We start from the raw sequence: 22,712 nt of genomic DNA on the forward strand, positions 1-22,712 counted from the left end.
AAATCATAATCAATTGTTTTCTTGAGACAACGACATACTCGCAATCAAGTGAACCGTTTGACATCTCTGTCTTGAAGTCGATGCCGAGAGCCAGACATGGCTCGCTGCCAGTTGCCTTATGTGGACAAGCGCCGACACTCGTCATGCTACAGGACTTGCGTCTACCTCCTACGTCTAAATGATGGTCTTGTTCTGATAATAACGTCCCCTTTCAATCACAAACTACATGAAAGAACTGCTTAAAGAAAGAGACGTATTGAGTCAACGCCGTCTCAAGTTCATTGCGATAGCTAGGTAGTTGACTTGCATATTCACCTTGAGCTCGAGTTACCGTGTAATAACAATCCTTCCATAAGCCTAAATGCTCGTATATTGTGCGTTCCTTCATGCCGAAGTATCTGCATCCTGATTCATGCCACGTCAAGTGCTGGTGGCGTATTATCCCATCCCCAATGCTGCTGCAAGTTGGCAACTCTCTCCGCCGTCGAGTACCCCGTTTCTCGTTGTATACTCGTAAGCAGCTGAGCCAAGGCCGTTCTTTGCTCATGAGTCTCGAAGCACAGCCCAGCTATATACAGCGGCTGAACCATATGGAGCCGCACAGGGTCGTCTGGTCGTCCGAGGGAGATTGCGCATATCTCTGTGGCGTGTCCCTCGATTTGGGATGATAGTTGGCGATATGCATTGAGGCGCTTGGCCACAAACTCCGGATGTGTCTCTGACAGCTTTTGATTCAGGGGTTTGTGGAGTAACAGAAGGAGCTGAACGAAATGGTACAGGACTGCAGCTGTTGCGCACATGGCGTTGGCATAAAACAGTTCCTGAAACACGCTTTGGTATTCCGACCGGGGCGCCATGTTGTCCGAAGGCGTGGGGATGTTGTTATATCTCTGAGCTATTCTCGCGCAGGGCTCAAAGGTATCTGGCAGCGCGGCACACCAGTTGTCGAGATGCTGAGAGATGGTGTCCCAGCGACCCGGACCGGCTTTGCCCACTTCCGGCGGGCTTTTTTCTGATGGTTTGTAGCCACCCTTTTCCGTGGCCACGAATGCGAGCGTCTTCAGCATGACCCAGATCAAAGTCCTGCAGGCCGCCGTCTCTGTCATTTGAAAATGGTGCCCCGAGTTCTCGTCGTTGCAGAGCGAAAGAGGCATGTGAATTCCATCAACGACACACATCGGCAGCCCTGCCGCTTTCCAGAGCTCGAGGTTTTCTATGTCAATACGCGGTGTGGTCTGTTCAATGTAAGATGTAACCGAGTCAATGCAGACAATGTTCCAAAAGGACGCTTGCCAGGCTCTTCGAGTGTGTAGTCCATATGTTCCGCCGCGTATATTGAAGTCTGTACTTTCGAAAATTTGCCTCAAGTTGAAAGTTAGAAGATACTGAGCGCCAGACATGTGTCTAGCAGAGGTCACCGTTAGCCGAGGAGGTCCCAAAGGAAAGGGTGCACTAAGAAGCGTACCTAGAGACTTCTGCAAAGCGGTTGTCGAGAGACTCGTAGAGAAGAAATACAGATATTGCCGCCAGAAGATCGTCCACGACGTTATGAGAGCCCTGGTCACTTCCAACTCGACGCCTCTTGAACGATGGTGACACGGCCGAATGCAAGCTCGTTGGCATGTCCACGGACGATGGGGTGGCTCCTGGTGATGGGGAAGGGCTGCCGTCACGTAGCGTTTGCAGCAATCTCATCATGTGGCCAATCGCTTTGTCGTAAAAGCTCGCCGCCTTGTAGAACCAGTCAATGTGAGCCGTGTCAGAGTACTGCTCCAGCATGGACCGACCAGGAGTTTGATGGTTCGATGAGTAGGTCTCTCGCTTCGTCTTCCCGAACTGCTTAGCTGCGATGGCAGCCAGAGCGTTCTGTAATAGAGGGCTTCTTATAGCCTTGATGGGCACAATGTGTCCGAAGAATCGCTCTATATCAAAGACGTCCAGACACGGGCTGATTCGCTCCGCAAAATATCGTATAAGATAGGCAGTTTCTTGGTCGGCCTCGTTCGAAGAGTCAGGCAAGGGAGACGGCAGTTCGGTGTCTAACCTTTCTGATCTCTCTGATCGATCTGCGTCCAAATCGTATCCAGGTTGTGAGAATCCTTCCAGATTGACGTCGCCAAGCCAGGATAGAGACGGTCCTTGCGGGCCATTGGCATCGTTTATCAAAGAGAGGGAAGGGATGAAACCACAGCAGTTGTTTCCGTCAGCAAAGTATATCTGAGGGTCGATATCGAAAAAGCTGGCCTCGAAGTCTGCGTCAGAGATGTTCTCAGCCGTGAGAAACGAGGGGTCAGGTATCCCTTGATGGGTGGGAGGGACGCCTGGAGGAGGCCTCTCCAGACCGGGGCCTTGTAGAGTCTCATGCTGAACTTGAGGTCGAGCGTCGGTAGGGGTGGAAGCGTCGACCCGGGTCCGGTCACGCTCAGCATCACCCGGGGTCGTCGTGGGCAACGATGCCGTATCCAACGAGCCGAGGAATGGCGATGAAGCAGAAGATGACTGAGTCGCAGGGTGTGAGTCTACGGATTTGGCAAGGCTGCTGGACTGCGGGCTAGCACTAGCCGACGAGAACTTCTTGCGGAGGTTCTGGCTCTCGTCGAGGAACCTGCGAAGATGGTTGTAGCCAGGGCATGAGCGAGAGGACTTTTCGCATCGCTCACAGCCGGGGAGGCGCTTGTCGCACTGGGAAGACGTGAGACAACTGCACAACTGAATAACACGCAGAAAGGCGATTCTCCGCGGACGCGATACATACCTTGACACGGCGCTTCCTGCAGAGGGTGCAGGGCACGGTGGAAACGTCCATCCTGTCGGATCAATCAAAGCACAACCGACTCTCGATGCTCGCTCCCGCGATCCTAATATAGAATGAGTGCGTCGATGAAAATGAAGCCCTGGGCCGAGTCACCGAGCGGCCCGCGTGAGTGGCTTGACGTGGTTGATGAGAGGTTGAATGAGCTCTGGGGTCGATCGAGAGCAGGTCGGGGGCTTGTTCAAGGCCAAGGTGAGCGAGCGAGTCGCCGGCAGTTGCCTTGTTTGGGGTAGCGCCCAGTGACGACGCCGCCCTATCCCGAACAGGGCAAGAGAGGCAGGGTGACAAGGGTACAACGAGCAACGCACTTTGTCATCCATCATCAACATTCTCTCATCGATTCGGGCAACCTTTGGCTGCTGAGACCGCTCCCGACCATCAAGGAATATCGGCATCTGCCTTCCATTGCTCGCCGTCTCAAACATCCCCCTATACTATACTATCTGGTCCTGGACAGTGTGACCCTCTGCGACACACGAGAAGCGCCATTGACGGCGTCACCGGGCAGAGACTTGCTGGTCTCGGCACCAGCGTCAACCAGCAGCGAATAGTGACGGCCTCTCCTCGCCATCCGAATTAGTGGTTATGTCGCCAAGCCCCAAGCGATGCTGAGCGCAAACCTACATACACGTGTAGATGCGGCACCTCTGGCCGGCAGCAATTAGACAGCCATAATGAAAATCCAAAGGGTACACCAGCTCGTTCCTTGACCGTCTCATGTCGCGTTGAGAGTTCTCACTCCTTGGCCCGCCATCATACGAGGCGCATGCTAACAGGTTCCATTAGCTCTTCATCTATCCGGTCAAATCACTCCTGCCAGTTGAAGTGTCAATCGCTGAAATCACGAGTGAAGGATTTCGCTTTGACCGGCAGTACATTCTGGTCAGAGACCCTCGGAGCCATCCGACAATACGACCTCATCTGGCCGAGCATATTACCGTCAAGCTGGTGTATAAGCTCGTGCTCTTCCAGCCGTCAATCGATGACGACTGGTCAGAGCTGACTATCAAGCACAGGACAGCCCAGCCGGAATCTTCAATCACCATCCCACTCACGCCGTCACCGCTGTCATGTCTGGAGGCACCATCGTATCAAGTGAGCATATTCGGCACTGAGGCCACGGGCGTCGATATGGGAGACGGTCCAGCCGAATTCTTCAGCAAGCATCTCGAATTTCCGACCAGACTGCTGTATATCTCCGGCTCTGGTAGCCGCGAGATTCCAGGGGCTGCGTACATTCCCAAACACCGGCTACCGTTGACGATTCGAGCTGCGGGCGATCATTTTCAGCCACAGCGAATCCGCTTTGCAGACGCCGCACCATTTCTCGTTACGTCGACAGCATCCGAGGTGGACGTTCGGTCCCGGTTACCGCCAGAAAATCAGCAAGAGGATGTGTTGCTCCGCTTCCGCACCAATATCCATATTGACGTGGGATCCGTTGCGCCGTTCGACGAGGACCACTGGAGAGAGCTCACCGTATTTGGGGAAGATGGCATGACTCCGAAAGCAATCATCCGATGTGTCTTCAAGACCCCTCGCTGTCTAAGTGTGAACGCCGATATAGAGACAGGGACCGGGTCCCCACGAAGCACACAGGTCTACGGTTTGATAGCGAAAGACAGGCGTGTGAATAAGGCATATCCTCGTAAGGAACACTTTCTCCCTTTTCCTCTGATTACTGGCAACTAACATTTTCCATCAAGTCAAGCCAGTGTTTGGGCAGTGGTCGTTTGCTGGTCCGAATGGGGCCATGCTTCGAGTTGGCGACGAGGTTCGAGTCACGGAGAGGGGAGCTAGCGATAGCTTGAGTGAGAATGGAAGTAACTCAAAAAAGTGAAGCTGTTTTCATGGTTGCACCTTGGTCTATCGGCAAGCCAATGCGGTGTCATTGTGGCTCTAACTTGGTCCTATTGACGACTTTCGCAGTATTGGAACCATGCTGTGAGGGTGCCTGGTGCAGATTCACATTACTTTTCAGCCAGCTTAATTCGCTACATCACAAGAGACACATCTTCTGGTGCCTTGAATCACATGCTAGGAATATACGTTTAATAGCACACGCCAAAGGTCGAGGATTCCCTCGGCTTTTGCTTGCTGAAATTGAATTAATAGGAGTTTTCTAGAACTGGAAAGCCAAAGTTTGACATGGCTACAGAAGAGCTGGTCCCCCAGGCCAAGAGGCGTTGAGAAATGATTCTTCCATTTGGCAAGGTTCCTTTCAGGATGACGTCCAGTTTCGACATGTTGGGCGCTAACCCAAATGAGGCAGGCCTCAGCGAGACCACGGAGATGCAATAGCTGGGAGTTGCATTATGATATATCGCCGAATTTCACGATAGACGAGTAAAACGAGGTACGATCACTAATGATACCATAATCAAAAATTTTGATTGATGCTCTCGGATTGGTTTGCAGGGCCCCGTCTCAAATGAATACGGAATCGATGCTCGCCGAGAGCGTTGTGACGAGCCGATATTCGGTCTTAGTACGTACGAAGGGACTACATTTACTATTGATACGTCTAGGGAATATAAAATGCTAGTTCAACGATGAATATGATACTAGGAACTTTAGAAATTCTTTGTCAACGTCTCGTCTTCCTCTGGGGACGTCAAAGTAAAAGCTTCGCCATTCTTCCTTTAGCCCCTTATTGAGAAACAATGACGGTCATCCAGAATCCTGCCAGCCACGATGAGGCTACAAAGTACCCCGAGACTCCTGCCTCAGAAGAAAACTCTTGAGAAAAACAATTTGCATGAACGATTGCTGCGGGATGAACATGACGGGGGATACGGCTGGGTGTGCGTGGTATGCCAGTTGATGATTACGGCAAGCACATGGGCAGTCAACGGGGTAAGTCTGAACATCAGCAACAACAACAATCAAAGAACAACACCCTTTAAAACCAGCAGCACTATTCTGACTCGTGTCTCCTGACTTGCAGGCCTTCGGAGTATATATCACTCACTACATCTCAACAAACGCCTTCCCCGGAACCTCTGAAATCGCCTACTCCTTCATCGGCGGCCTCTCCCAGTCCCAGATCCTCCTCATCGCCCCCCTCGTCACGCACACCACCCGCCTCTTCGGCACCCTGGGCCTTTCGCATCACGGCTATTTTGCACTGCTGCGGTCAACGTTGTTTGCATCCTTCTGATCAAGGATCGGAACAAGCACATCAAGCCGACTCAGAACGCGTTTGACCTTGGTCTTGTCAGAAGACCGGAGCTTCTTCTCATTTCGACATGGATGTTTCCTCAGCATTATTGGGTATACGTGCGTTTTGTTCTCGCTTCCGGACAATGCGGTTCGAATTGGCCTTACTGCCCATCAGGGTTCTATTCTCGGGGCGTTGGCTAATCTTGGAATGGCCATTGGTAGACCTATTGTGGGCTACTTCAGTGACCGCGTTGGAAGACTCAACATGGTGATGTCGGCAACTCTATTGGCTGGCATTTGGTGTTTGCGCTTTTGGACATCAGGTACATCGTACTCGGCCTTGCTTGCATTCTCCATCCTTGGAGGGACAACAATCGGTACATGCTGGGCTGTAAGTGTTCTCTCCCTCCCTATAAGTTGATGCAAGACTAACGCGGCCTCACGGATGGTCGGACCCATGTTGGCAGATGGTTTCGGAGTGAAGCTTCTCCCTTCGGCACTTTCCATAATCTGGACAATTTCTGCCGTCCCATCAGCTTGTAGGTTGACTATTTCAAATACTCACTGGACATGATGCTGATCGTTTCTATTAGTTGCCGAGGCCATGGCTCTGGGACTTCGACGGACGCAGGCTCCCGTTTACCTAGACGTTCAAATATTTGCCGGCTGCATGTTTATCGTAGCAACGCTCTTTTTGGGGGCCCCTGAGATTCAGAGAGAAAAAGATACTCAAATCAATGGCCCCTTCCCTAATCCAATGGCACGGCAAGGCTCTACACGATGACCTCTACTGAGAAAGGGATTTGGGCTCCCTCAGGTTCTAGACAATACATTATAAAACCTTAGATGAATGTATACATGCACTAACATACTAGATGGAAGAAAGGTAGAGGAATAAGAAGTCAGTTTGGGTAATAAGAGACATATACGAACTGATCTACTGCACCACATTCGGCAGCTTGATTACGTTTTCGCTATTCGTTCGAACCCTGATTCTATATTCAATGGATTCAATCTATCGAAACCTCTTTTTACAGTGTTGCCATCGTCTCCTGCAGTTGCATAACTCGACTTATGCAAAAGATGGTGCCAGTCAGCTGTCCATCCATAGCTTGTGGCTTGAAATGCTAAAAGCAGCACTGGCATGTGGCGCGTCTTAGGGTATGGGGTCTGGTCTCCGCCTCGGTCAAGGTAATCGCTGCCGCAAACCCCGACAAGCGGACAACATCCGCTGTCAAACTCCGCTTCAACACAAGACAGATAGCTAGTTGTCTCTTGAAACGACCCTCCTTCGTTTGACACCTCTCCATGCTCAGCATCCTAATGGGGTGTGCAAAAAGATAGTGCTTCAGGGAAACCAGCTTATGTCCGTCAAGCTTTCAAGCCTCGTAGGGCTCTTGGTGGCCTCCCCTATCCCAAAGATGGAAGTTGCACTAACCACCACCCTCAACAAAACAAACCACAGCATCAAGGATAGGAATTGGAGCACGGCAGACGGCAGACGGCAACTGGAGAAGATCGCCAAAAAAAGCCCACTAAGATATTACTCTGGCGTTTTCCCTTTCCTTCCCACCAGAAAGGCTCTCTCCTCAGCACGGCTGGTAGCAGCCAATAAGGGGCCAAGCATTCCGATGCCCCCAAAAGGAACGCCATAAACACCAACAAGCAAAGAAGCCGGAAACCAGACAATTGGCCAAGCAAGCGCGAGACGGGGAGGTTGTCCGCAGTGAATAGTTCAGCTCTGACCTCGGCGATGGCGCTTAGAATTAGACTTTGAGAGTTCTGCCTCGAGATGCCGAGGCATTATTTCCAAATCGAGGTCAAGGTAAGAAAGACGCCATACTTGACATTGGGCCTAGTAGGCCAAGATACACACCCGTCAGCCCTACCTCATTGAGATTCTGAGGAGATACGCATTTTGGTGATGGATGGGGGGCGTATTGGAGAGCCCGCTTCCTTGCGGGAAGTTGTCACTCAAGACGGAGCCGCGATTTGGGATAAATGCGGGAAAAGCAATACTAAACACCCTTGGTAGGGCAGCGATTGCTTACATACATTGCCTTTTACCCATTTTGCGGGTTTCTCAAGGAAATAAGGCCAGGCAAGATGGAGATTGCGGAGCAAATCGTACCATATTTGCGAAATGGGCCGCTGAGAGATGATGGCAGCACCACTGCACCAGATGTTGGACGATGCAGGGGTTGCTGAATTTACTAAACCGCCAAAAGAGGACAGTTCAAGGACGATTTTAAGAATGATCGTAGCACCTCAAAAAATGAGGAGAGAGAGTCCAGGGGGGCGTGTGTCTTTCTGGATACTACTATAACTCTACTATGAATTGCGCCGAACGCACATGGTCTGATAGGCCGATGGTTCGGTCATCTCTGAATGTCCTCATTGTATGGCTCTATTTCAGCAACTCCGTGATGCGATCTTCTTCCGTGGAGTTTACATGCTTCTCCCCTCTTTTCCTTTAGAGCGGGATCCCGCGTGACTGTGGAGAAGCGTAACATTCCCGCTCTCTCCTTATTTATTCCTCTTCTCCTCATAACGCTTCTCGCTTAACAATCGCCGCAGCAGCATGTGCCCATGTCCGATGCGCTGGTCACTCCGACAAGAGGAGAAGGCAGGGGAATGCAGAAGAAGGTACCGGAAAGCACCAGAGGGCATCGGGGGGGGGGGCCTCAATGTGCTGGTATCAATCTCCGCATGTCCAGTGCGGCGGGCTTTACAGAACAGATACGCGAGGATCCTTTGACGGATTTTGTTCTGGTGCTTTGGCGGGATTACGATCTGATTGATTTGCTGCAAGCAATGTCCGTCGAGCTGTGGCCGAAGAGCTATGTACCAAGGTGTGCCAAAGGTTCGGTCAGGAGAGCCAAAGGATTTCCGATCGCGTATCAATCACAAGCATCGTGTGTGCTGTGCGTGTGACACGGGCTTTATTAACCGGGAACCCCCATTCGGCAAATGTGGGTTGTAGATGCCCGGATCTCGTGAGCAAGCAAGCATCGGACAACTGCATCAAAACACACACACCGGCTTTCTACCTTGTCTCTTGAGATCCCACGATCAAGTACTCCGTAGAGCCGCCCCATTTCCCGACTTCGTGATTCATGCGCGCTTGATCATTGGGCCGTTATGCCCAACTTTACACCCAAAGGGGCCCCCCCTGGCTGACGAATCATCCTCCGCCAGCAATATCACGAATCCTTCCCTGCCGTTATGTTATGTTATGTTTTTTTCGTTGGGCAAATCGCTGTCGCAGAGTCTCTTTGATTCCATCCTCGACTTCCCTGTTTTTCGCTTTACTGCGAGTTGTTAAGGCAAGGGGGTGGCGTATCGTCGCAAGAAGGGGGGGGCAGAGAAAAGGAGTTCTCCTCATAAGTTGGGAAAAAGGGATCTGGGGAGCCGATCTCGTCGGCATTGCAAAAACACACACATGACGGGTAATTTTCTTCTTCTCGATCTTGCATGCACTGCCCCTAGGTATCGTATCTACTAGTTGGATCAGACAAAACGCCAACGCATCGTGAAAAAGTCTTGTACACGCCCCCCTAAGCTGTCCCATTTCTTTCCGACCTGAAGCGGATATATTCTCCTAGCTTTTCTTTTTTTCATTCCCTTACCCTGCCCTTGGAAGAGTACTCAAAAGGAAAAGGAAAGTAAACAGGCTAATCGCCGCTGCAGCAAATTTTTCCCTTTCCAATCCAATCTTCTGCATCGCCGTCAGGTCGTAGCATCGGAGATGCTGAGTCGTGCGTATCCCGGGCCCTTCCTTGTTGTGACTCCATTTCTTTTTTTTTCTTCTGCGAGTGAGGTGTCCACGGGACCACATGCATCGTTCAAGGGACCCGAACGCCCGAGCAATTAAGGTGCAAAAAAAAGAGAAGAGAAGATGCCCACTTGGGCAGATCGAGACTGCCCACTTGGACATCAAAATGGATAGCTTGTAAATGGGGTCTTCTTTAATTTTTCACGTCTAAATGTCTTTGACAAGCTCCTCATTCTTTGCGTTATTCTTCTTTTTGCTGGGTTAGGCGGATATTGCGGATCCCTTTTGCTAGTCTTCCGTACTTCGTAGATTTTTTTTTTTTCTTCTAGCTCCTTGTCGGCGCTTCTCGTCAATTCTCTGTCATATCATAACTTAGCATAACGCCTACCAGAGCATTATCAATCAATTAAGAAAAAAGCCGCCAGCAATTTGCACAATAAGCGTCGCCCGCAAAGAACGTTATCTTGCCGGAGCCGCAAACTGGGCTCGGCGACTCGTCCGTCTCATCTGACCTCGAGGATTTGAAATCGGGTACGTGCCTGACAGGCTTGCACCCCGGCGCTGGGCTGGGCTTGGCTTATCGGCGTGTTAACTTCCCACCGATGCCGATTCGTCCGAGCGGTAAACTTGGTCGCTTAGCTTTAGCTCTTTGAACGTGGCTGTTGAGTACCTAAGGTACTAGGCTACTAGGCAAAGGTAATTAGAATGTTGTGCCGCTCGGCCCATCCGCCATTGCCGCGGGCTCTCGGACTTTGTCAACCGTCCACGGTTCCCGAAACAGGAAATTATACCAAATTTCAGGCTTTTTTGGTCACTCAGTCACCACGGGTCACAGTTGCACGCCGGAAAGAAGTCATTTGCATGTCACACAAAATGGAAAAAGTAGTAGTAGATGAGTTTGCAAAGTAATGTTTTGTTATTGTTATTCATTGTCATTGGAGAACGAACTTTTTTGTTGTTCCCGTGCTGCTAAACTCGTAGGTCCACTCGACCAAAGGGAAGACCAGTTCCAGGGAGCGGCCCACCGAATGTGTACCCATGTACCCGTTCCGTCCATCGCATTGCCATGACATTTGTAAGAAAAAAGAACGGAAATGAAAAGACGTGGAGCTGTGAATGTCTATTATGGTGTATATAGAACAAATGAAATGCCAAAAGAAAACGCCGTGTGCCTTTTTATATTTTCCCTTCGCGGGGTATCATGTAAAACCCAGATCAGAAACGCCGTGCCAAATACCCAAAGCCATGCCAATCGCTAAATGCTGGAGAGTTGATGAAGAATCATTCACATAGTCGTACAAGAAGAGTGTCGTGAGGTGGTGGTTATTGTTGTTGTCGTCTCTCAGTAGACTGAGATGGCAGATACCAGGCCGGCGGGTGTTCGCTGGCCCAGGTAAAAGTCCTCTTCTTGGTAAAATGATTCTTCGCTCTCGTCTTCGGTCTTGGCTGGCAGGGGCAGTTCGGCATCGGCAGGGGAAGGAGGCATGGCCTCGTCGTCTGAAGACTCGGAGTCGTGGTCGATCAGCTCCGGAGGGGAGTTGGAGTGAGAAGGCGTGCGGACGAGCTCGAGCTGGGCATAGTCCTCCTCGAGATCGTCTTCGCCCATGATCTCGTCCTCGACGACCTTGACTGCGGGGGCGGGAGAGACGGCGGTGGTAGTGGTGGTCTTGTTGTTGTTGCTGCTGACCATGTCGAGATCATTCTCGTAGTCGGACTCGTCGTCCGAGTCGGAAGAGGAGTCGGAGTCGTACTCTTCGTCGACGGCCTCCTCCTCGATCCGGTCGGCCCACTGAATGTGCCGGCTGTTGTTGGCGGCGGCGGTGCTCTTGGTGGTGTTACGAACCGACTGGTTGAACCAGCGCTCCTGCTCCCGCTCGGCCTCGGCGAGCTCGAGCATCAGGGAGTCGAGCAGGTTGGCGTGTCCGACCAGCATGCGGAGGTCGTGGTCGGGCTGAGCAGCCTCGCGAGAGAGCTTTGCTCGGGCCTTGTGGGCCAGGTAGTAGGTCTGGGTGATGGACATGCTCTTCTTGGTAGCTTGTCGGAGGAGTGATGATGAGGCAGACATTTTGATTTTTTTCGAGGTGTGGAGAGGTAGATGTATTATATAGTGCAAGTGTGTGACTCAAGGCAGCCAGAAGTCGATGCAGGGATAGGTCGAGTAGTCTGGATGCCTAGTATGCCGCGGCGTGTGTAATCAAGTATCGGTGCGAGCAAGTGGATGTAGGTGGATGTTGTTGGTATTTGTTGCAATGGTCGAGTCGAATAGTAGTTGCTTGAGTTTTGTTTGTAATGATGCTCGCTGTGATGCTTGTTCGTGATGGATGATATCGAGCCTCGAGATCGGGGGAGTCGGCATTCTTTTAACTCGGAAGCTCAGCCGGGTCTGCCATCCCCATCCATGGGGGTCCAGCAAGAAAAAAAAAAAATCATCGGCGTTGAGGTACGTACCCTTCCCGGCACGCCCTTTGGGGAGCCCGGGCTAAGCGGACTTTGGCGTGCGCGGGCCCGAAGACAAGGCACGACGAATGCGAGGGGGGAGGGGTGAGACATTGGCTGATCATTCAGCAAAGCCGTGGACGGACGGGGTGAGAAATCAGTGTACAGGGACTAGGGGGGGGGCGTGGCAGAGGGAAGTGCCGCGCTAGGATGGTTGGCGCTGACTAAATCCGAGGCCCAGCGTCTCCGGCACGGACGTACAGCGAGTCACTTCGTCCGCGAGAGGTACCCGACGCCCGGCCTGCTGCGCCGCACGCCGCCCAGGTACCTCGCGGCTTCGAGGTACCACGGCAATTCATGGCTTCGTGCGCGCCCAAGAGCAAAGCGGAAAGAACAGAAAGAAACACAAATACAGCAGGTACGTACCTCGGGGCGCGCGCCAGCGGACGGCTTCGGCATTCTGGGTGACTCCTCGGTGCTTGGGGATGGATGACTGCTGCTAGCCTCCATCAGGGAATTTCGCACTCGCATAGCCGATTAGTCACTGTTTGTTCTGTCGTGTCCATCGGATTTTGCTCCTCTCTCTCTCTCTCTCTCTTTCGCACTCGCTCACGCTGTCGGCTGTATGTAGCTGGAAGCTTCCCTTTGGCCTATCAATTACTGATCCCAATTGGCCCAGTTAGCCGTGCACCTGCTCCAGACACCGCTGATTCGGCCGTGAGCACCAGCCGAAAACAAGTGTGGATTATGAATCACAACCGCGGTCCCCACCCGCGCTTCTCTCCGGCTCTCTGTCAATCTATCCGTCCTCTTTTCTCTCCCTCCCTTGCTGCTGAATGCCGCTTATTAACAATCCCCCCCCCTTCAAACTGAAGCTAGCAATGTCCGACATCACGACCGTCATCCGAGCCGCCTAGTAAGTGCTAGTATTTCTCAGCAATCTGACAGCGGCTTGCAGTCATTGCGTAGTAATACAGATCCAGCACCTTTCAACAGCAAACAGTCATCGGCGAGAGTAGCCTTTGCGCTAAGCTGGGAATCGCCCTTGCGCGATCGATGTGCTCTCTTGCGGATAGTAGTTATCATCGTAGCCTGGGGTTTTCTTGCAGACACTCCCCCCTTCGTCTTTGTGTGTTGTTCTTCGGCTATCTCGTCCTTAGTAATTGATTGCGTGCGTGCCCAGTTCATGAGCAATGGCGCGGTTAACTTGCATCGCACTCCCTCATTTGTCATTACATGGCAAGTCCCGAGCGATGGGGTTTTGCTGTTTCGGGCAATCCAATTCGAGAGCAAACGTCGACATTTCCAAATTCAAGCAAACACTGCCACTTGAATGTTGCTATTGCTGCAATTCACTGCATAATGTTGGTAAGGATACGTAACGAGGCTACGAAACAATTCGTTTCACCATTGCGCATCAGTGCGCGAGGCTTTGCACAGAGGGCCACGCATCCCGCGATGGATCCCACTATGTACCTACTCATTTGAACGAGGGTAATGGTGTTCGAAATCTCAGCCTCTGCCTGCACGCCCGTGATCTGGCCTCTTCTTTTGTTGTGGCAGCCTGGGGGAGAGGAGAGGGGGGCTTGGCCAAGTCAGCCGCGTGAACCCCAGGTTTCAAATCCTTTTGCGCGCATTCAGCCCCAATGCGGTGCCCGCGGGCATCCTCTTTGGCAATGGCCTGCACGTGTAATCTTGTTCGGTAACATCGTGTTCTCTTTCTGCTCTATTACTTTCTTGGTGCTTCTGCAGTAGTGAACAGATCAGTGGTGCTCGTGGGTGCTGCGATTTTGATCAGTGCATCGTTTCGTATATCGTATATCGTACGTCGTACGTCGTACGTCCGCAGCGTCGTAGTCCCGCCCCACGAATCTCGCCAAGCCCAAAGGCCGCGACAGCATCTAGCACGGCCAAAAACGGCAATTCGGACTGACTGACCCCATTCACTGTCTCGTCTCGTCTCGTCTCGTCTCTTCTATTTTCACTTGCACACATTCATCGTACTCGTCGCATCGCCGAATTCCTACCCTCCCCTCTTCCCCCCCAAGGCGTCGTGTTGCGCTTGCGCCTCCCTGCGTTCACTAGGTAAGTTCTAGGTAGCAACAGCGGTGCTCGCCGTCCAATCTTCTGATGCCTGCCCCTCCCCCGTCACTGAAATTGCTCGTCATAGCGAGTGCCCGCAGCGATTCCCATTCCCGTGCCCGCTACTCAACAAAAGAACAAGAACAAGCAAAAAAGGGAATCCTGTTAAAGGGGTGGATAATTAGCCCACGGTGATCGTGAAGTGGTGATCGCTGCGTCGGAATCGGGACGGGGAGATGGTCTGAGTGCGACGGAGCTCCGAGACGGGATTTGTCTCCTCGGCCGGCCGGCCGTAAATACTTGTGCAAAGCCGCCCTGCGTTATGTCCTATGTCCGCATGCATGCAACTACTACGATTTCACCTTACTGTACGAAAGTCATCGCTCGCTCGCTCACTCACCCGCTACATGTTCCTTCAACCCCCAGACCTCATATGTTGTGGCGGCTGTGCATGTACCTAATCTGCAGAGGGCATTGCGTCCCTGTCATCACGATGAATTCGTCCAATTTCACCAACGCAAGCCAATCAGACGCTGCGAATGGCAAGCTTGCAACTGAGGTTTAAGCCGGGGTTTGGCTGTGCTGTGCTGTTTTCTTGTCTGTGCGATGCCTGGAGTTTAGGTAGCTTGTTCATTTGCCTGGAGAGCGCGGGCCAGTAGGGCTGAGTCGATGAGAGGCTCCAGTTTTTGGTGACTCCTCCGGTGGGGATGACGGCCCTCGGCAAGAGGTACGTACAGTACCTCTCCTTCGTATCTCCCTCCGTCCTTGATCGGGCACGGACCATGTCAATCGAAGGATATCACACACCAGCCAAAAGGTCGATCCCCCAATCCTTCCAAGGGCTGACGATGACAATGGTGATAAGGCTCCAATCCCGAGATCTCAGGCCGACGCGGCACAGCAGTACCTTGGCAAGCAGGATCTGGGTACAGTTGTTTGGGGGGGGAAAGGGGGCTTGCTGCCGCTTGCGACGTGGCGCAGGGAGGAAGGAATGCGCTGGCTTTTTTCTTTCTTTCTTTCACCTTGGTTACATGTACGACGGGACCAATCTGGGCTGGTCAATTAAGGTTGGTGGGAGAGAGAGCACTGAGAGCCAATGAAGCCTCACGGAACCGGAATACGGCAAAAGGTATTTGTGTTGCTTCCTGGCTGTGGGTTAATTGGGTTGCTGACAAAGCCCGACACGGGAAGACGGGGTTCAAAGGCTGGAATACGCGCAAATGTCGCGCCCGAATGCCGAGTCGGGGTCTGGGATGTGGGTTTCGGACTTGTGGGTGCTACCTTAATCACATAAGTAGATACATCTTCAAATGTGGAAAGCAACGGAAAGAAGCGACTCCAACTCCACAAGGATCATCGATGCCCAAGCACACAAGGTCGATGGCCGTCGTCATCCACTCCAGTCCCCCATCGCAACAGACGGGACGTGGACGGGACGAACTCTCGCCCGCTCGTTCTCGTTCTAAAAACCCCTTGCAGTGAATAGTCACGACATAGCAGCAACTGTGTATCAAGTTGTGCCTGTATTTTTAGCCCCGTTCAGATCGTAAGCTTGCCCTTGATTGTGATTCACCATAGTCGCCGAGACAAGCTCTCAGCCCTGCAGCTTCACATTTTTTACATTCTCAGGTAAAGTTCGCCCAGGTACCGTTGCCGCAAGATGGGCACGGTTCAGCAAAAGCACAGACCGACCCGTTCATCTCGTGGAAAGATACCCCAATCGGCGAACCTTGCAAGAAAGGAGCGTGAGTACGCGTACGTTATACCTAAGGTACGTCCAGAAGTGAGATGATGACGGCCCTGCAATTTGCACTCATCATCCATGTTTCAAAGTTCCCCCTCCCCAGGCACACCAGCACAATATACAAGCCACCAACGAGCGGGCGAAGGAAGGGCTTGGGGAAAACGTGGCGCTCGTCCCTTGTTCGTAAACGCGAAGCCAGAGAGATGACCGGGGCTTCGGGGCTTGCGAGATGTGGGAGGGATGGACGGATGATTAAGCTGAGGGTCAGAGGGTGTGTCAGCAGCGAAGGGGGGGATGGTCCACTTTGATCTATTTCAAATCGGCCGCTTCCGGCATGGCGCCCAACTTTAAGTGACAAAGGCCCTCTCTCCACTTGCCCGTCCGCTCGGATTCGGCTTGCTTAGATAAGGGCTCCACAGGCGGCACATGGCAGCGGGATTATCCACAGAGGGGAGGAGGGAGGGTTCCCGTCGTGATGCTCTGCTCTCCGTCTGTCTGGCGTTTGAGCTTGTGTTAGCTTTGGCTGTTGTTTTGGCTGGTCGTTTACCTCATCATGAACCGTCCTTTTTATTCCATTTCTCTCACGTTTCGCGGGGTGAGATGGCTTGGTGGCTTCGAGGTCGTTAGTTGCATTGCACGTGCTGCCACGCGGGAGTGCTTCTATTTTCATTGTGAGTTTAGGCATTCGGCAGGGACGCCGCTTGAGCCCTATCGTACACCCCAGACGTGCATGATGCAGTGCCTTTGTCTCTATGGGTTGCCTTTGTTTATTCAGCACAGCTTGAGCAACAAGTAACCCTACCGACTACCACACAGACTTTGTACTACTGCTCCTGCAGATATGGACTGTAACCGAGAATCTCTCTCCTCCCTTGCATCGCAACAGTCTCCTTCGCTTTTCGCGGACTTACAATCGCCAATTCAGTCCAACCGAACCTCGATATCATCGCCCAGCGTCTTTTCCAACGTCATCATACATCCGCGGCACAAACTGCGGCAATCCACAGGCCAAGACGATACGAAAGAAAATGGAAAATGCCAGGGCCCTGCCGCCGCCCAGCGGCAGCGGTAGATGCCGCCCTATGTCCGCCGAGATGCCGAAACCCTCAATCAACGGATATTACCGCACCCATCACGACCGCCCAACTTGAAATGCCGTCATCCTTTATCTCCTTCTGTGCGCTTTCCTGCATTAGGTCTAGAGCCAGCCTTTTTGTCAGGGCTCTGATAGCAATGGAAGGGGATAAAGAAGATGCAGAGAAGGGCACGTCAAGCTTCCCCAAAGCCGCCCGATAGCCGACAAGTTTCTCGGGCAGCCAATCACTCGCTTCGTTCGGCCACACACCCTCTGCCTTATCCTCTGCTTGCCCGGGCGAAGCTTGCATCTCAGTAACGATATGCCTAATGCCTGACAAACTGCAGCAAACGCGGAACTGCTCGCATTCTGTCCTTTGCCGAATGAATCATCCGTGGGTAGGGTGTGTGCTTCGATGCTTTAATGCTTCTGTGTTCCATTGCATGGAAGCTTTTTTCCTCGGCAATTCCTTATCTTTCGTCCTTCTACTCAACCTTCCATGCATGGTTCCCCCGAGCATTCCGCTTTGCTCACGGTGTTCTGTTCTTCCTTTGCCACACCCACTACCTAGTAACAAAGCCTCGTGACTTTCGCTCTCCGGCGGTTCGGTAGACTCCGTCGGCGCGGACAGGGGGGTGTCCGTTCCGATGTGTACCGTACCTTGCATGCTGTATTCTCTTCACTCCGTTTCTTCTTCGTGCCTCTTTGTCATAGGGGTCCTGTGGTGAAGACGGGGCTCGCCAATAGGCGTTTGATGTGTTCCGGCTCCTTTCATCATTGCCCCTGTGTAAGAGCCTTGTTTGCCCTGCGGGCGTTTGTCGTTCGTCTTGGTCTTAAACCCGATGCCGTGGAAACGGTCACATCGGCCTTTTCTGTCGGTTTCTCACGCCGATGTTCGGACGAGGATTCAGACGTGAGGCATGTCTAGACACCGTGATTAGGCGGCATGGGAAAAGATGTTGAAAGCCTACTGCTTAGACATGCCTGTACTACGAAGTGCAAAGATACCTTGATGGACGTCTCTGGCTTCCTTTGCCGCAGATGTTCTCCATGTTTTGTAAGCAAGTTCCACCGAGCGGCTTCAGTACGCGTTACTACCTTATGAGCAGTGAACGGTCCACACGCAAATGCTGGGGAACGGCCCGCATGGATCACATCACGGCTCGGAGGGTACATACCGTTGTAAGTGAGGCGCGACAATAGACTCCGTGTACATACGAGTAGATGCTGCTCCATACTTGCATGTAACTCAGTGGACCTGATCAATGGCTCCATCCAGCAAGAGTCAGAGGCATGAATCATCCAACACCTCGGCGCTTGGCGCAGAATTAATCATCACACAGCCTAGAACGGTGGCAAGGTCTTTTCCACGGACTTCACAAACGTAGAAGTCCTCAACGGTACGGAAGCTGCCGGTACTAACCCCCGATGGTCGCTCATCCGTAACATACGGGAGTGTTGTGCATTTCCACATAGGTGCTCATATGATCAGGTAATCATCAGGACGGTGCTCCATAGCATGAAGAGACGTCATGGCCCTCGGCTTATGCTGTCCGTCCAAGATCGTATACCCCCTTTGAAACAGACGGTCAGCCCCGTTGGGTGGTTCTTGATTGTGCTGCCGTGGGAGCCGATGCTGGGACCATGGGATCTCAGCCCTGCTGCGCCCAGGTTTGATGACTCGGTCATCTGGGGTGTTTGACGCAGGGGATGCCGGGTGCCGTTGTTCACTAGTCCACCCGGTCACTAATTGATAGGAGCGTGCTCAAGGACAACTCTTTGTTAGTCACTCGATTCTCGACCGTCTGAATCCTGTGATTTGATGTCTGTCCCCTTGAAATATACCCCACGAAGCTCCGCCAATGCCCACGCCGAAGCTGAGCGTGACACAAGTTCCATAACAACTCCGCATTCACCCTTCCAATTCTCGTAGAACGGACAAAAGAGCGAGCCGGAGGCGAAAATTCACTGCACCAAGCCCCTATCAGCCAGGGATCGCCCATCCCCGAGCATCGGTAATGAGATCGCCGACGTCTTCTTCCCACCTCAGAGCCCATCAAGGCAAGGCAAGATGGAACAGCGCAGCACACACCAACTCGCCCTACCTCTCTCGCCTGCCAGGAATATAGGTGCAAAGAAGCCTGATGCTCGACACTCGGAAGCATCCCCGATAGCCCTGTTCGTTGAAGGGCCAAAGCATTGTATGTTCTTCTCCAGGGTCTCCTTGGGTATGTCGCCCCCATTGGCGACTGATCATACCACGGCCTTGGGATTCATCCCAGCAGTCGTCAGTCAGTCAACCATCTACACTAAACCCACTCAAACACTCAAACCACGTCCTCTTATCCATTCCCATCCCTACTCATAGGATCCAGACCACATCTCCCTGAGCCTAATCGCACACACTCCCACACTATCGTGCCGTGCTTCATAAGCAAAGACAAATGAAATAAACCACAAATCATCGAGACGGCGTACAGGATCCCCCTTCGCCTTCCTCAAGCACCCCGGAATCACCTCACAAAAGATCTCTTTCCCCCGGCTTCTTATTTTTGGCTCCCGCTTCCAGCGCAGTGGAACGCCCGCCTGCCCTCACATCTGTCAAAATCCTTCTGACATCCCCTCCTCCTTACCCCTGAACATCATCCGCGTTTCCCTTGCGATGCTGCCGCTTTGGGAAAAGGCAGCTTACCCGACGGCATGGAACCGGGGACCTCGATGGCCCGGCTCGCTTAGCCTTGCCGTGTCTCCCTCATACGCGCATCTTATCATGTGAGAAAACGTGGGCGCAATGGGTTGCTTACTCCCATAGTTTGTCACTACGCGGAACGTTGGAGATGAGGGCTCCTTTGCGGGCTGCGAACAGTCGAGATCCATGCTCGGAGCTCCGCGCAATATAGGGGGCTCGTACGAGCTTGGGGGTCGTAGGGCGCATCGTCGGGTACGTGGCCGTGCTGACTTGTTTCTCCTGATCGACGCTTGTCCAGACCATGACGATGGAAACCAATAGACTGGTCGGTATCAGGAGGTCACCGAGCGTTGCGGGCGATGCTTTCCGTACACCACTTCTCCTAGCAAGGATGATGACAAGAATAGTCACGGCAGTAATCATGGCAGTTCGAGTTCACGCCCATGGAATACACTGTTGGGGAAAAAAAAAGAAAATAGTCGCTTGAAATTGATGATGCTCTGTAGTTCGCCAATGGTGATACTATGCCTGAAGCTTCTGCTTCGTCTTCTTCCTCTTGCCGCCAACCTCCCTCCCTTCCTCCATCTCCAACAACGCCTCTCGCTTCTTCTCGCTCACCACCTTGAGGGCGTCTCGGATCACTCTCGTCTCCAGGTTGACGCCCTCCTCTTCCCAGGCCTCCATCTTCCTGCCCACGCGCTCTTCAATGGCGAGGACCAGCTCCACGTCTCGCTGACCCACCAGCGTCACGGCCTCACCCTTGCGGCCCGCACGGGCGGTACGTCCCACTCGGTGAATGTAGTCGTCTGGGTCTCGAGGGACGTCGTAGTTGATGACCAGGCTCACTTCCTGAATATCGAGACCTCGGGCTGCCACGTCCGTCGCTACCAGGATCCTGGCCGCCGACGCTCGGAAGCGAGCGAGGTTGTCTGTCCTCTGGCGCTGGGGAAGCTTGGAGTGCAAAGAGGTGACGCGGTGGTCCAGCAATCGCAGCAGATGATGAAGGTAGTCGGCAGTCGTCGTACGGTTGCAAAAGATGATGACCGTCTTGTTGATGTTGGCCTCGGTGAGCAGGAACACGTGGAGATAGTGCTCCTTGTGGGTGACGGGGATCTGCACGTGCTTCTGGCTCAGGGTTGCCGGTATGGCCAGCATCTGCGTGTCCACCTCGCAGACGAAGACGGGCGGCTTTCCGGGCCGTTGCGGCAGCTCCTTGAGCGCTCGCACCTCCGGTGTGATGGTTGCTGTGAAGAGGAGCGTCTGTCTGTCACTGGCAGGCGGCAGCACGGACAAGCATTCCTCGACGTCCGGCAGCATGCTGCCTTTCCCACCCGCATGCAAGAGCCGGTCTGCTTCGTCGAGAACCACGAAGCGTACTCTTCGAAGCCCGCAGATGGTGTCCTCTCCAGACGTCCTGATGTGATCCGCCAGACGCCCAGGAGTCGCGATGATGACATGCGGCCGTTGAGCGAGCGCAATCGCTTGAGATCGCATGTCCGCGCCGCCGGTTACAAGGATGATCTTGAGGCTCTGTGGGGACGAAATCGCCTTGAACTGCTCGTAGATTTGAAGGGCAAGCTCTCGGGTTGGCGTGAGCACGACGGCAAAAATGGCCGTTGGATCCTCTGCCCACTTCTGAAGCACAGGAACGGCAAAGGCCACAGTCTTTCCCGAGCCTGTTCTACTACCTCCAATGCAATCCCTTCCCTTTAATATTTCCGGGATGCAGCCCTTTTGGATACCGGTTGGCCGTCGGATGGCCATGTTCCCGAGCGACTGGACAAGCCACGGCCGCACATTGAGGGCAGAAAAGGTAGTATTGGGGTCGGTCGGCGCCAAAATGGGGTTCTGCGATTGCGGTTGTGGTTGCGATTGTGAGGTAGCTGAGGGTTTGCTGACAGGTCCATCTTGCTTCTTTCCAACGTTTCGCTTGATCCGAGAGGGCACGGCTATCGAAGGCACCACCACCTTGGGAACCTCGTCGTCGTCATTGTCTTCATCGCTCTCGTCTCCAACTTGAAGCTCGGGAGAAGTGCGCCGCCGTTTCCTGGCAGCGGCGCTGTCGAGGTAATCGGACTCGTCGGCGGAATCCGACGCGTTTGACGAGAGCTCCGGATCCGAAGATCGCTCCTCGTATGCGGCACCTGCAGAAGGCATCCTGAAAGGGCTGAAGTGGTACAATTTGCAGACGCTGTCACGGCTGTTCTCGACGCAGAAAAATCTGGGACTACCAACTGGTACCTCAGAGGGAGAAAAAAAAAGTTGGAAGTCGGCCATTGAAAGTGGGACCATGACCTTTTTTGGCGGGGTTGGCCTCCCACCGCCTGCTTCATTCGGCGGAATCGCATCAAGCGGCCATCTGGACAGCATCAGACCCGCGTCTATTTTCCACCACGAAGATGATCTTGGCTATAGACCTACCAAGTCAAGACCAAAGCAACAGCTTCTCGAGGTCGAAGCATCTTGAATCTATTTTTATCGGCACGGCCAAATGCTGCATCGCATCTGCAGACAAGTTCCACCTCGACGACAACCGAAGCACTCGCCTTCTTCCTCTGCGGCCCGTCACCTCTGCCGCGTTCCAATGTGGGCGCAAATAGACGGCGAACCAACCATCGGCGGAGGCTGTAGACGCGCGCTTGGAGAAACGCCAGGCCTAAAAGCGCACGGCGCTCATTGGCTCGATCACGGCCGTCTGCATGCTGCGCCGCCCTTGAAACAGCATCAGTCGTGTCGAGCAGCAGCAATATTATGGGCGACCATGTTCGAGGCTTGAGCCGTGTCTCTTCCGCTGCGTCCCTCGAATTTCAATGCGGCGGTCATATCCCGAGAGTGGCTGCGGCTGGACAGTCTGTTTGCCCGTTTCAACTGAAATCTCGGCCCTGCGATGCTTTTTCCTGGCACTAAGCCTATGCATTGCTATTGGTTCGACGCTTG

The 22,712-nt window shown here is 53.0% G+C and overlaps 7 protein-coding genes across 7 annotated transcripts; 3 read left to right on the forward strand and 4 right to left on the reverse strand.

The window, feature by feature from the left end:
* Positions 1-410: 410 nt before the first annotated feature.
* CCMA1212_002739 (uncharacterized protein) lies at positions 411-2,856 on the reverse strand (the record flags this gene model as incomplete). The annotated part of the gene is made up of 2 exons (XM_073700114.1): positions 411-1,404; positions 1,466-2,856. Coding segments are annotated over 2 exons (2,385 nt in total), but the record flags the coding sequence as incomplete, so codon positions are not given.
* Positions 2,857-3,598: 742 nt separating this feature from the next.
* Positions 3,599-4,652, forward strand: CCMA1212_002740 (Mitochondrial amidoxime-reducing component 1; the record flags this gene model as incomplete). Its single annotated transcript, XM_073700115.1, has 2 exons — positions 3,599-4,460; positions 4,519-4,652. Coding segments are annotated over 2 exons (996 nt in total), but the record flags the coding sequence as incomplete, so codon positions are not given.
* Positions 4,653-5,490: 838 nt separating this feature from the next.
* Positions 5,491-6,758, forward strand: CCMA1212_002741 (putative transporter MCH2; the record flags this gene model as incomplete). Its single annotated transcript, XM_073700116.1, has 5 exons — positions 5,491-5,668; positions 5,760-5,956; positions 5,978-6,365; positions 6,402-6,513; positions 6,568-6,758. The coding sequence occupies exons 1-5, from the start codon at positions 5,507-5,509 to the stop codon at positions 6,756-6,758; spliced, it is 1,050 nt and encodes a 349-aa protein (XP_073561482.1). The 5' UTR covers positions 5,491-5,506.
* Positions 6,759-11,091: 4,333 nt separating this feature from the next.
* On the reverse strand, positions 11,092-11,814 carry CCMA1212_002742 (uncharacterized protein; the record flags this gene model as incomplete). Its single annotated transcript, XM_073700117.1, has 1 exon — positions 11,092-11,814. One exon carries the CDS (start codon positions 11,812-11,814, stop codon positions 11,092-11,094), a length of 723 nt encoding a protein of 240 aa, XP_073561485.1.
* Positions 11,815-13,682: 1,868 nt separating this feature from the next.
* CCMA1212_002743 (uncharacterized protein) lies at positions 13,683-13,940 on the forward strand (the record flags this gene model as incomplete). The annotated part of the gene is made up of 1 exon (XM_073700118.1): positions 13,683-13,940. One exon carries the CDS (start codon positions 13,683-13,685, stop codon positions 13,938-13,940), a length of 258 nt encoding a protein of 85 aa, XP_073561484.1.
* A 5,946-nt stretch (positions 13,941-19,886) lies between these two features.
* CCMA1212_002744 (uncharacterized protein) lies at positions 19,887-20,078 on the reverse strand (the record flags this gene model as incomplete). Its single annotated transcript, XM_073700119.1, has 1 exon — positions 19,887-20,078. The coding sequence occupies one exon, from the start codon at positions 20,076-20,078 to the stop codon at positions 19,887-19,889; it is 192 nt and encodes a 63-aa protein (XP_073561479.1).
* Positions 20,079-20,297: 219 nt separating this feature from the next.
* Positions 20,298-21,932, reverse strand: CCMA1212_002745 (ATP-dependent RNA helicase DBP8; the record flags this gene model as incomplete). Its single annotated transcript, XM_073700120.1, has 1 exon — positions 20,298-21,932. The coding sequence occupies one exon, from the start codon at positions 21,930-21,932 to the stop codon at positions 20,298-20,300; it is 1,635 nt and encodes a 544-aa protein (XP_073561478.1).
* Between the last annotated feature and the right edge of the window lie 780 nt (positions 21,933-22,712).

This window comes from Trichoderma ghanense, assembly GCF_004382785.1.
Source record: "Trichoderma ghanense strain CCMA-1212 chromosome Unknown scaffold_2, whole genome shotgun sequence".
NCBI lineage: Eukaryota > Fungi > Ascomycota > Sordariomycetes > Hypocreales > Hypocreaceae > Trichoderma > Trichoderma ghanense.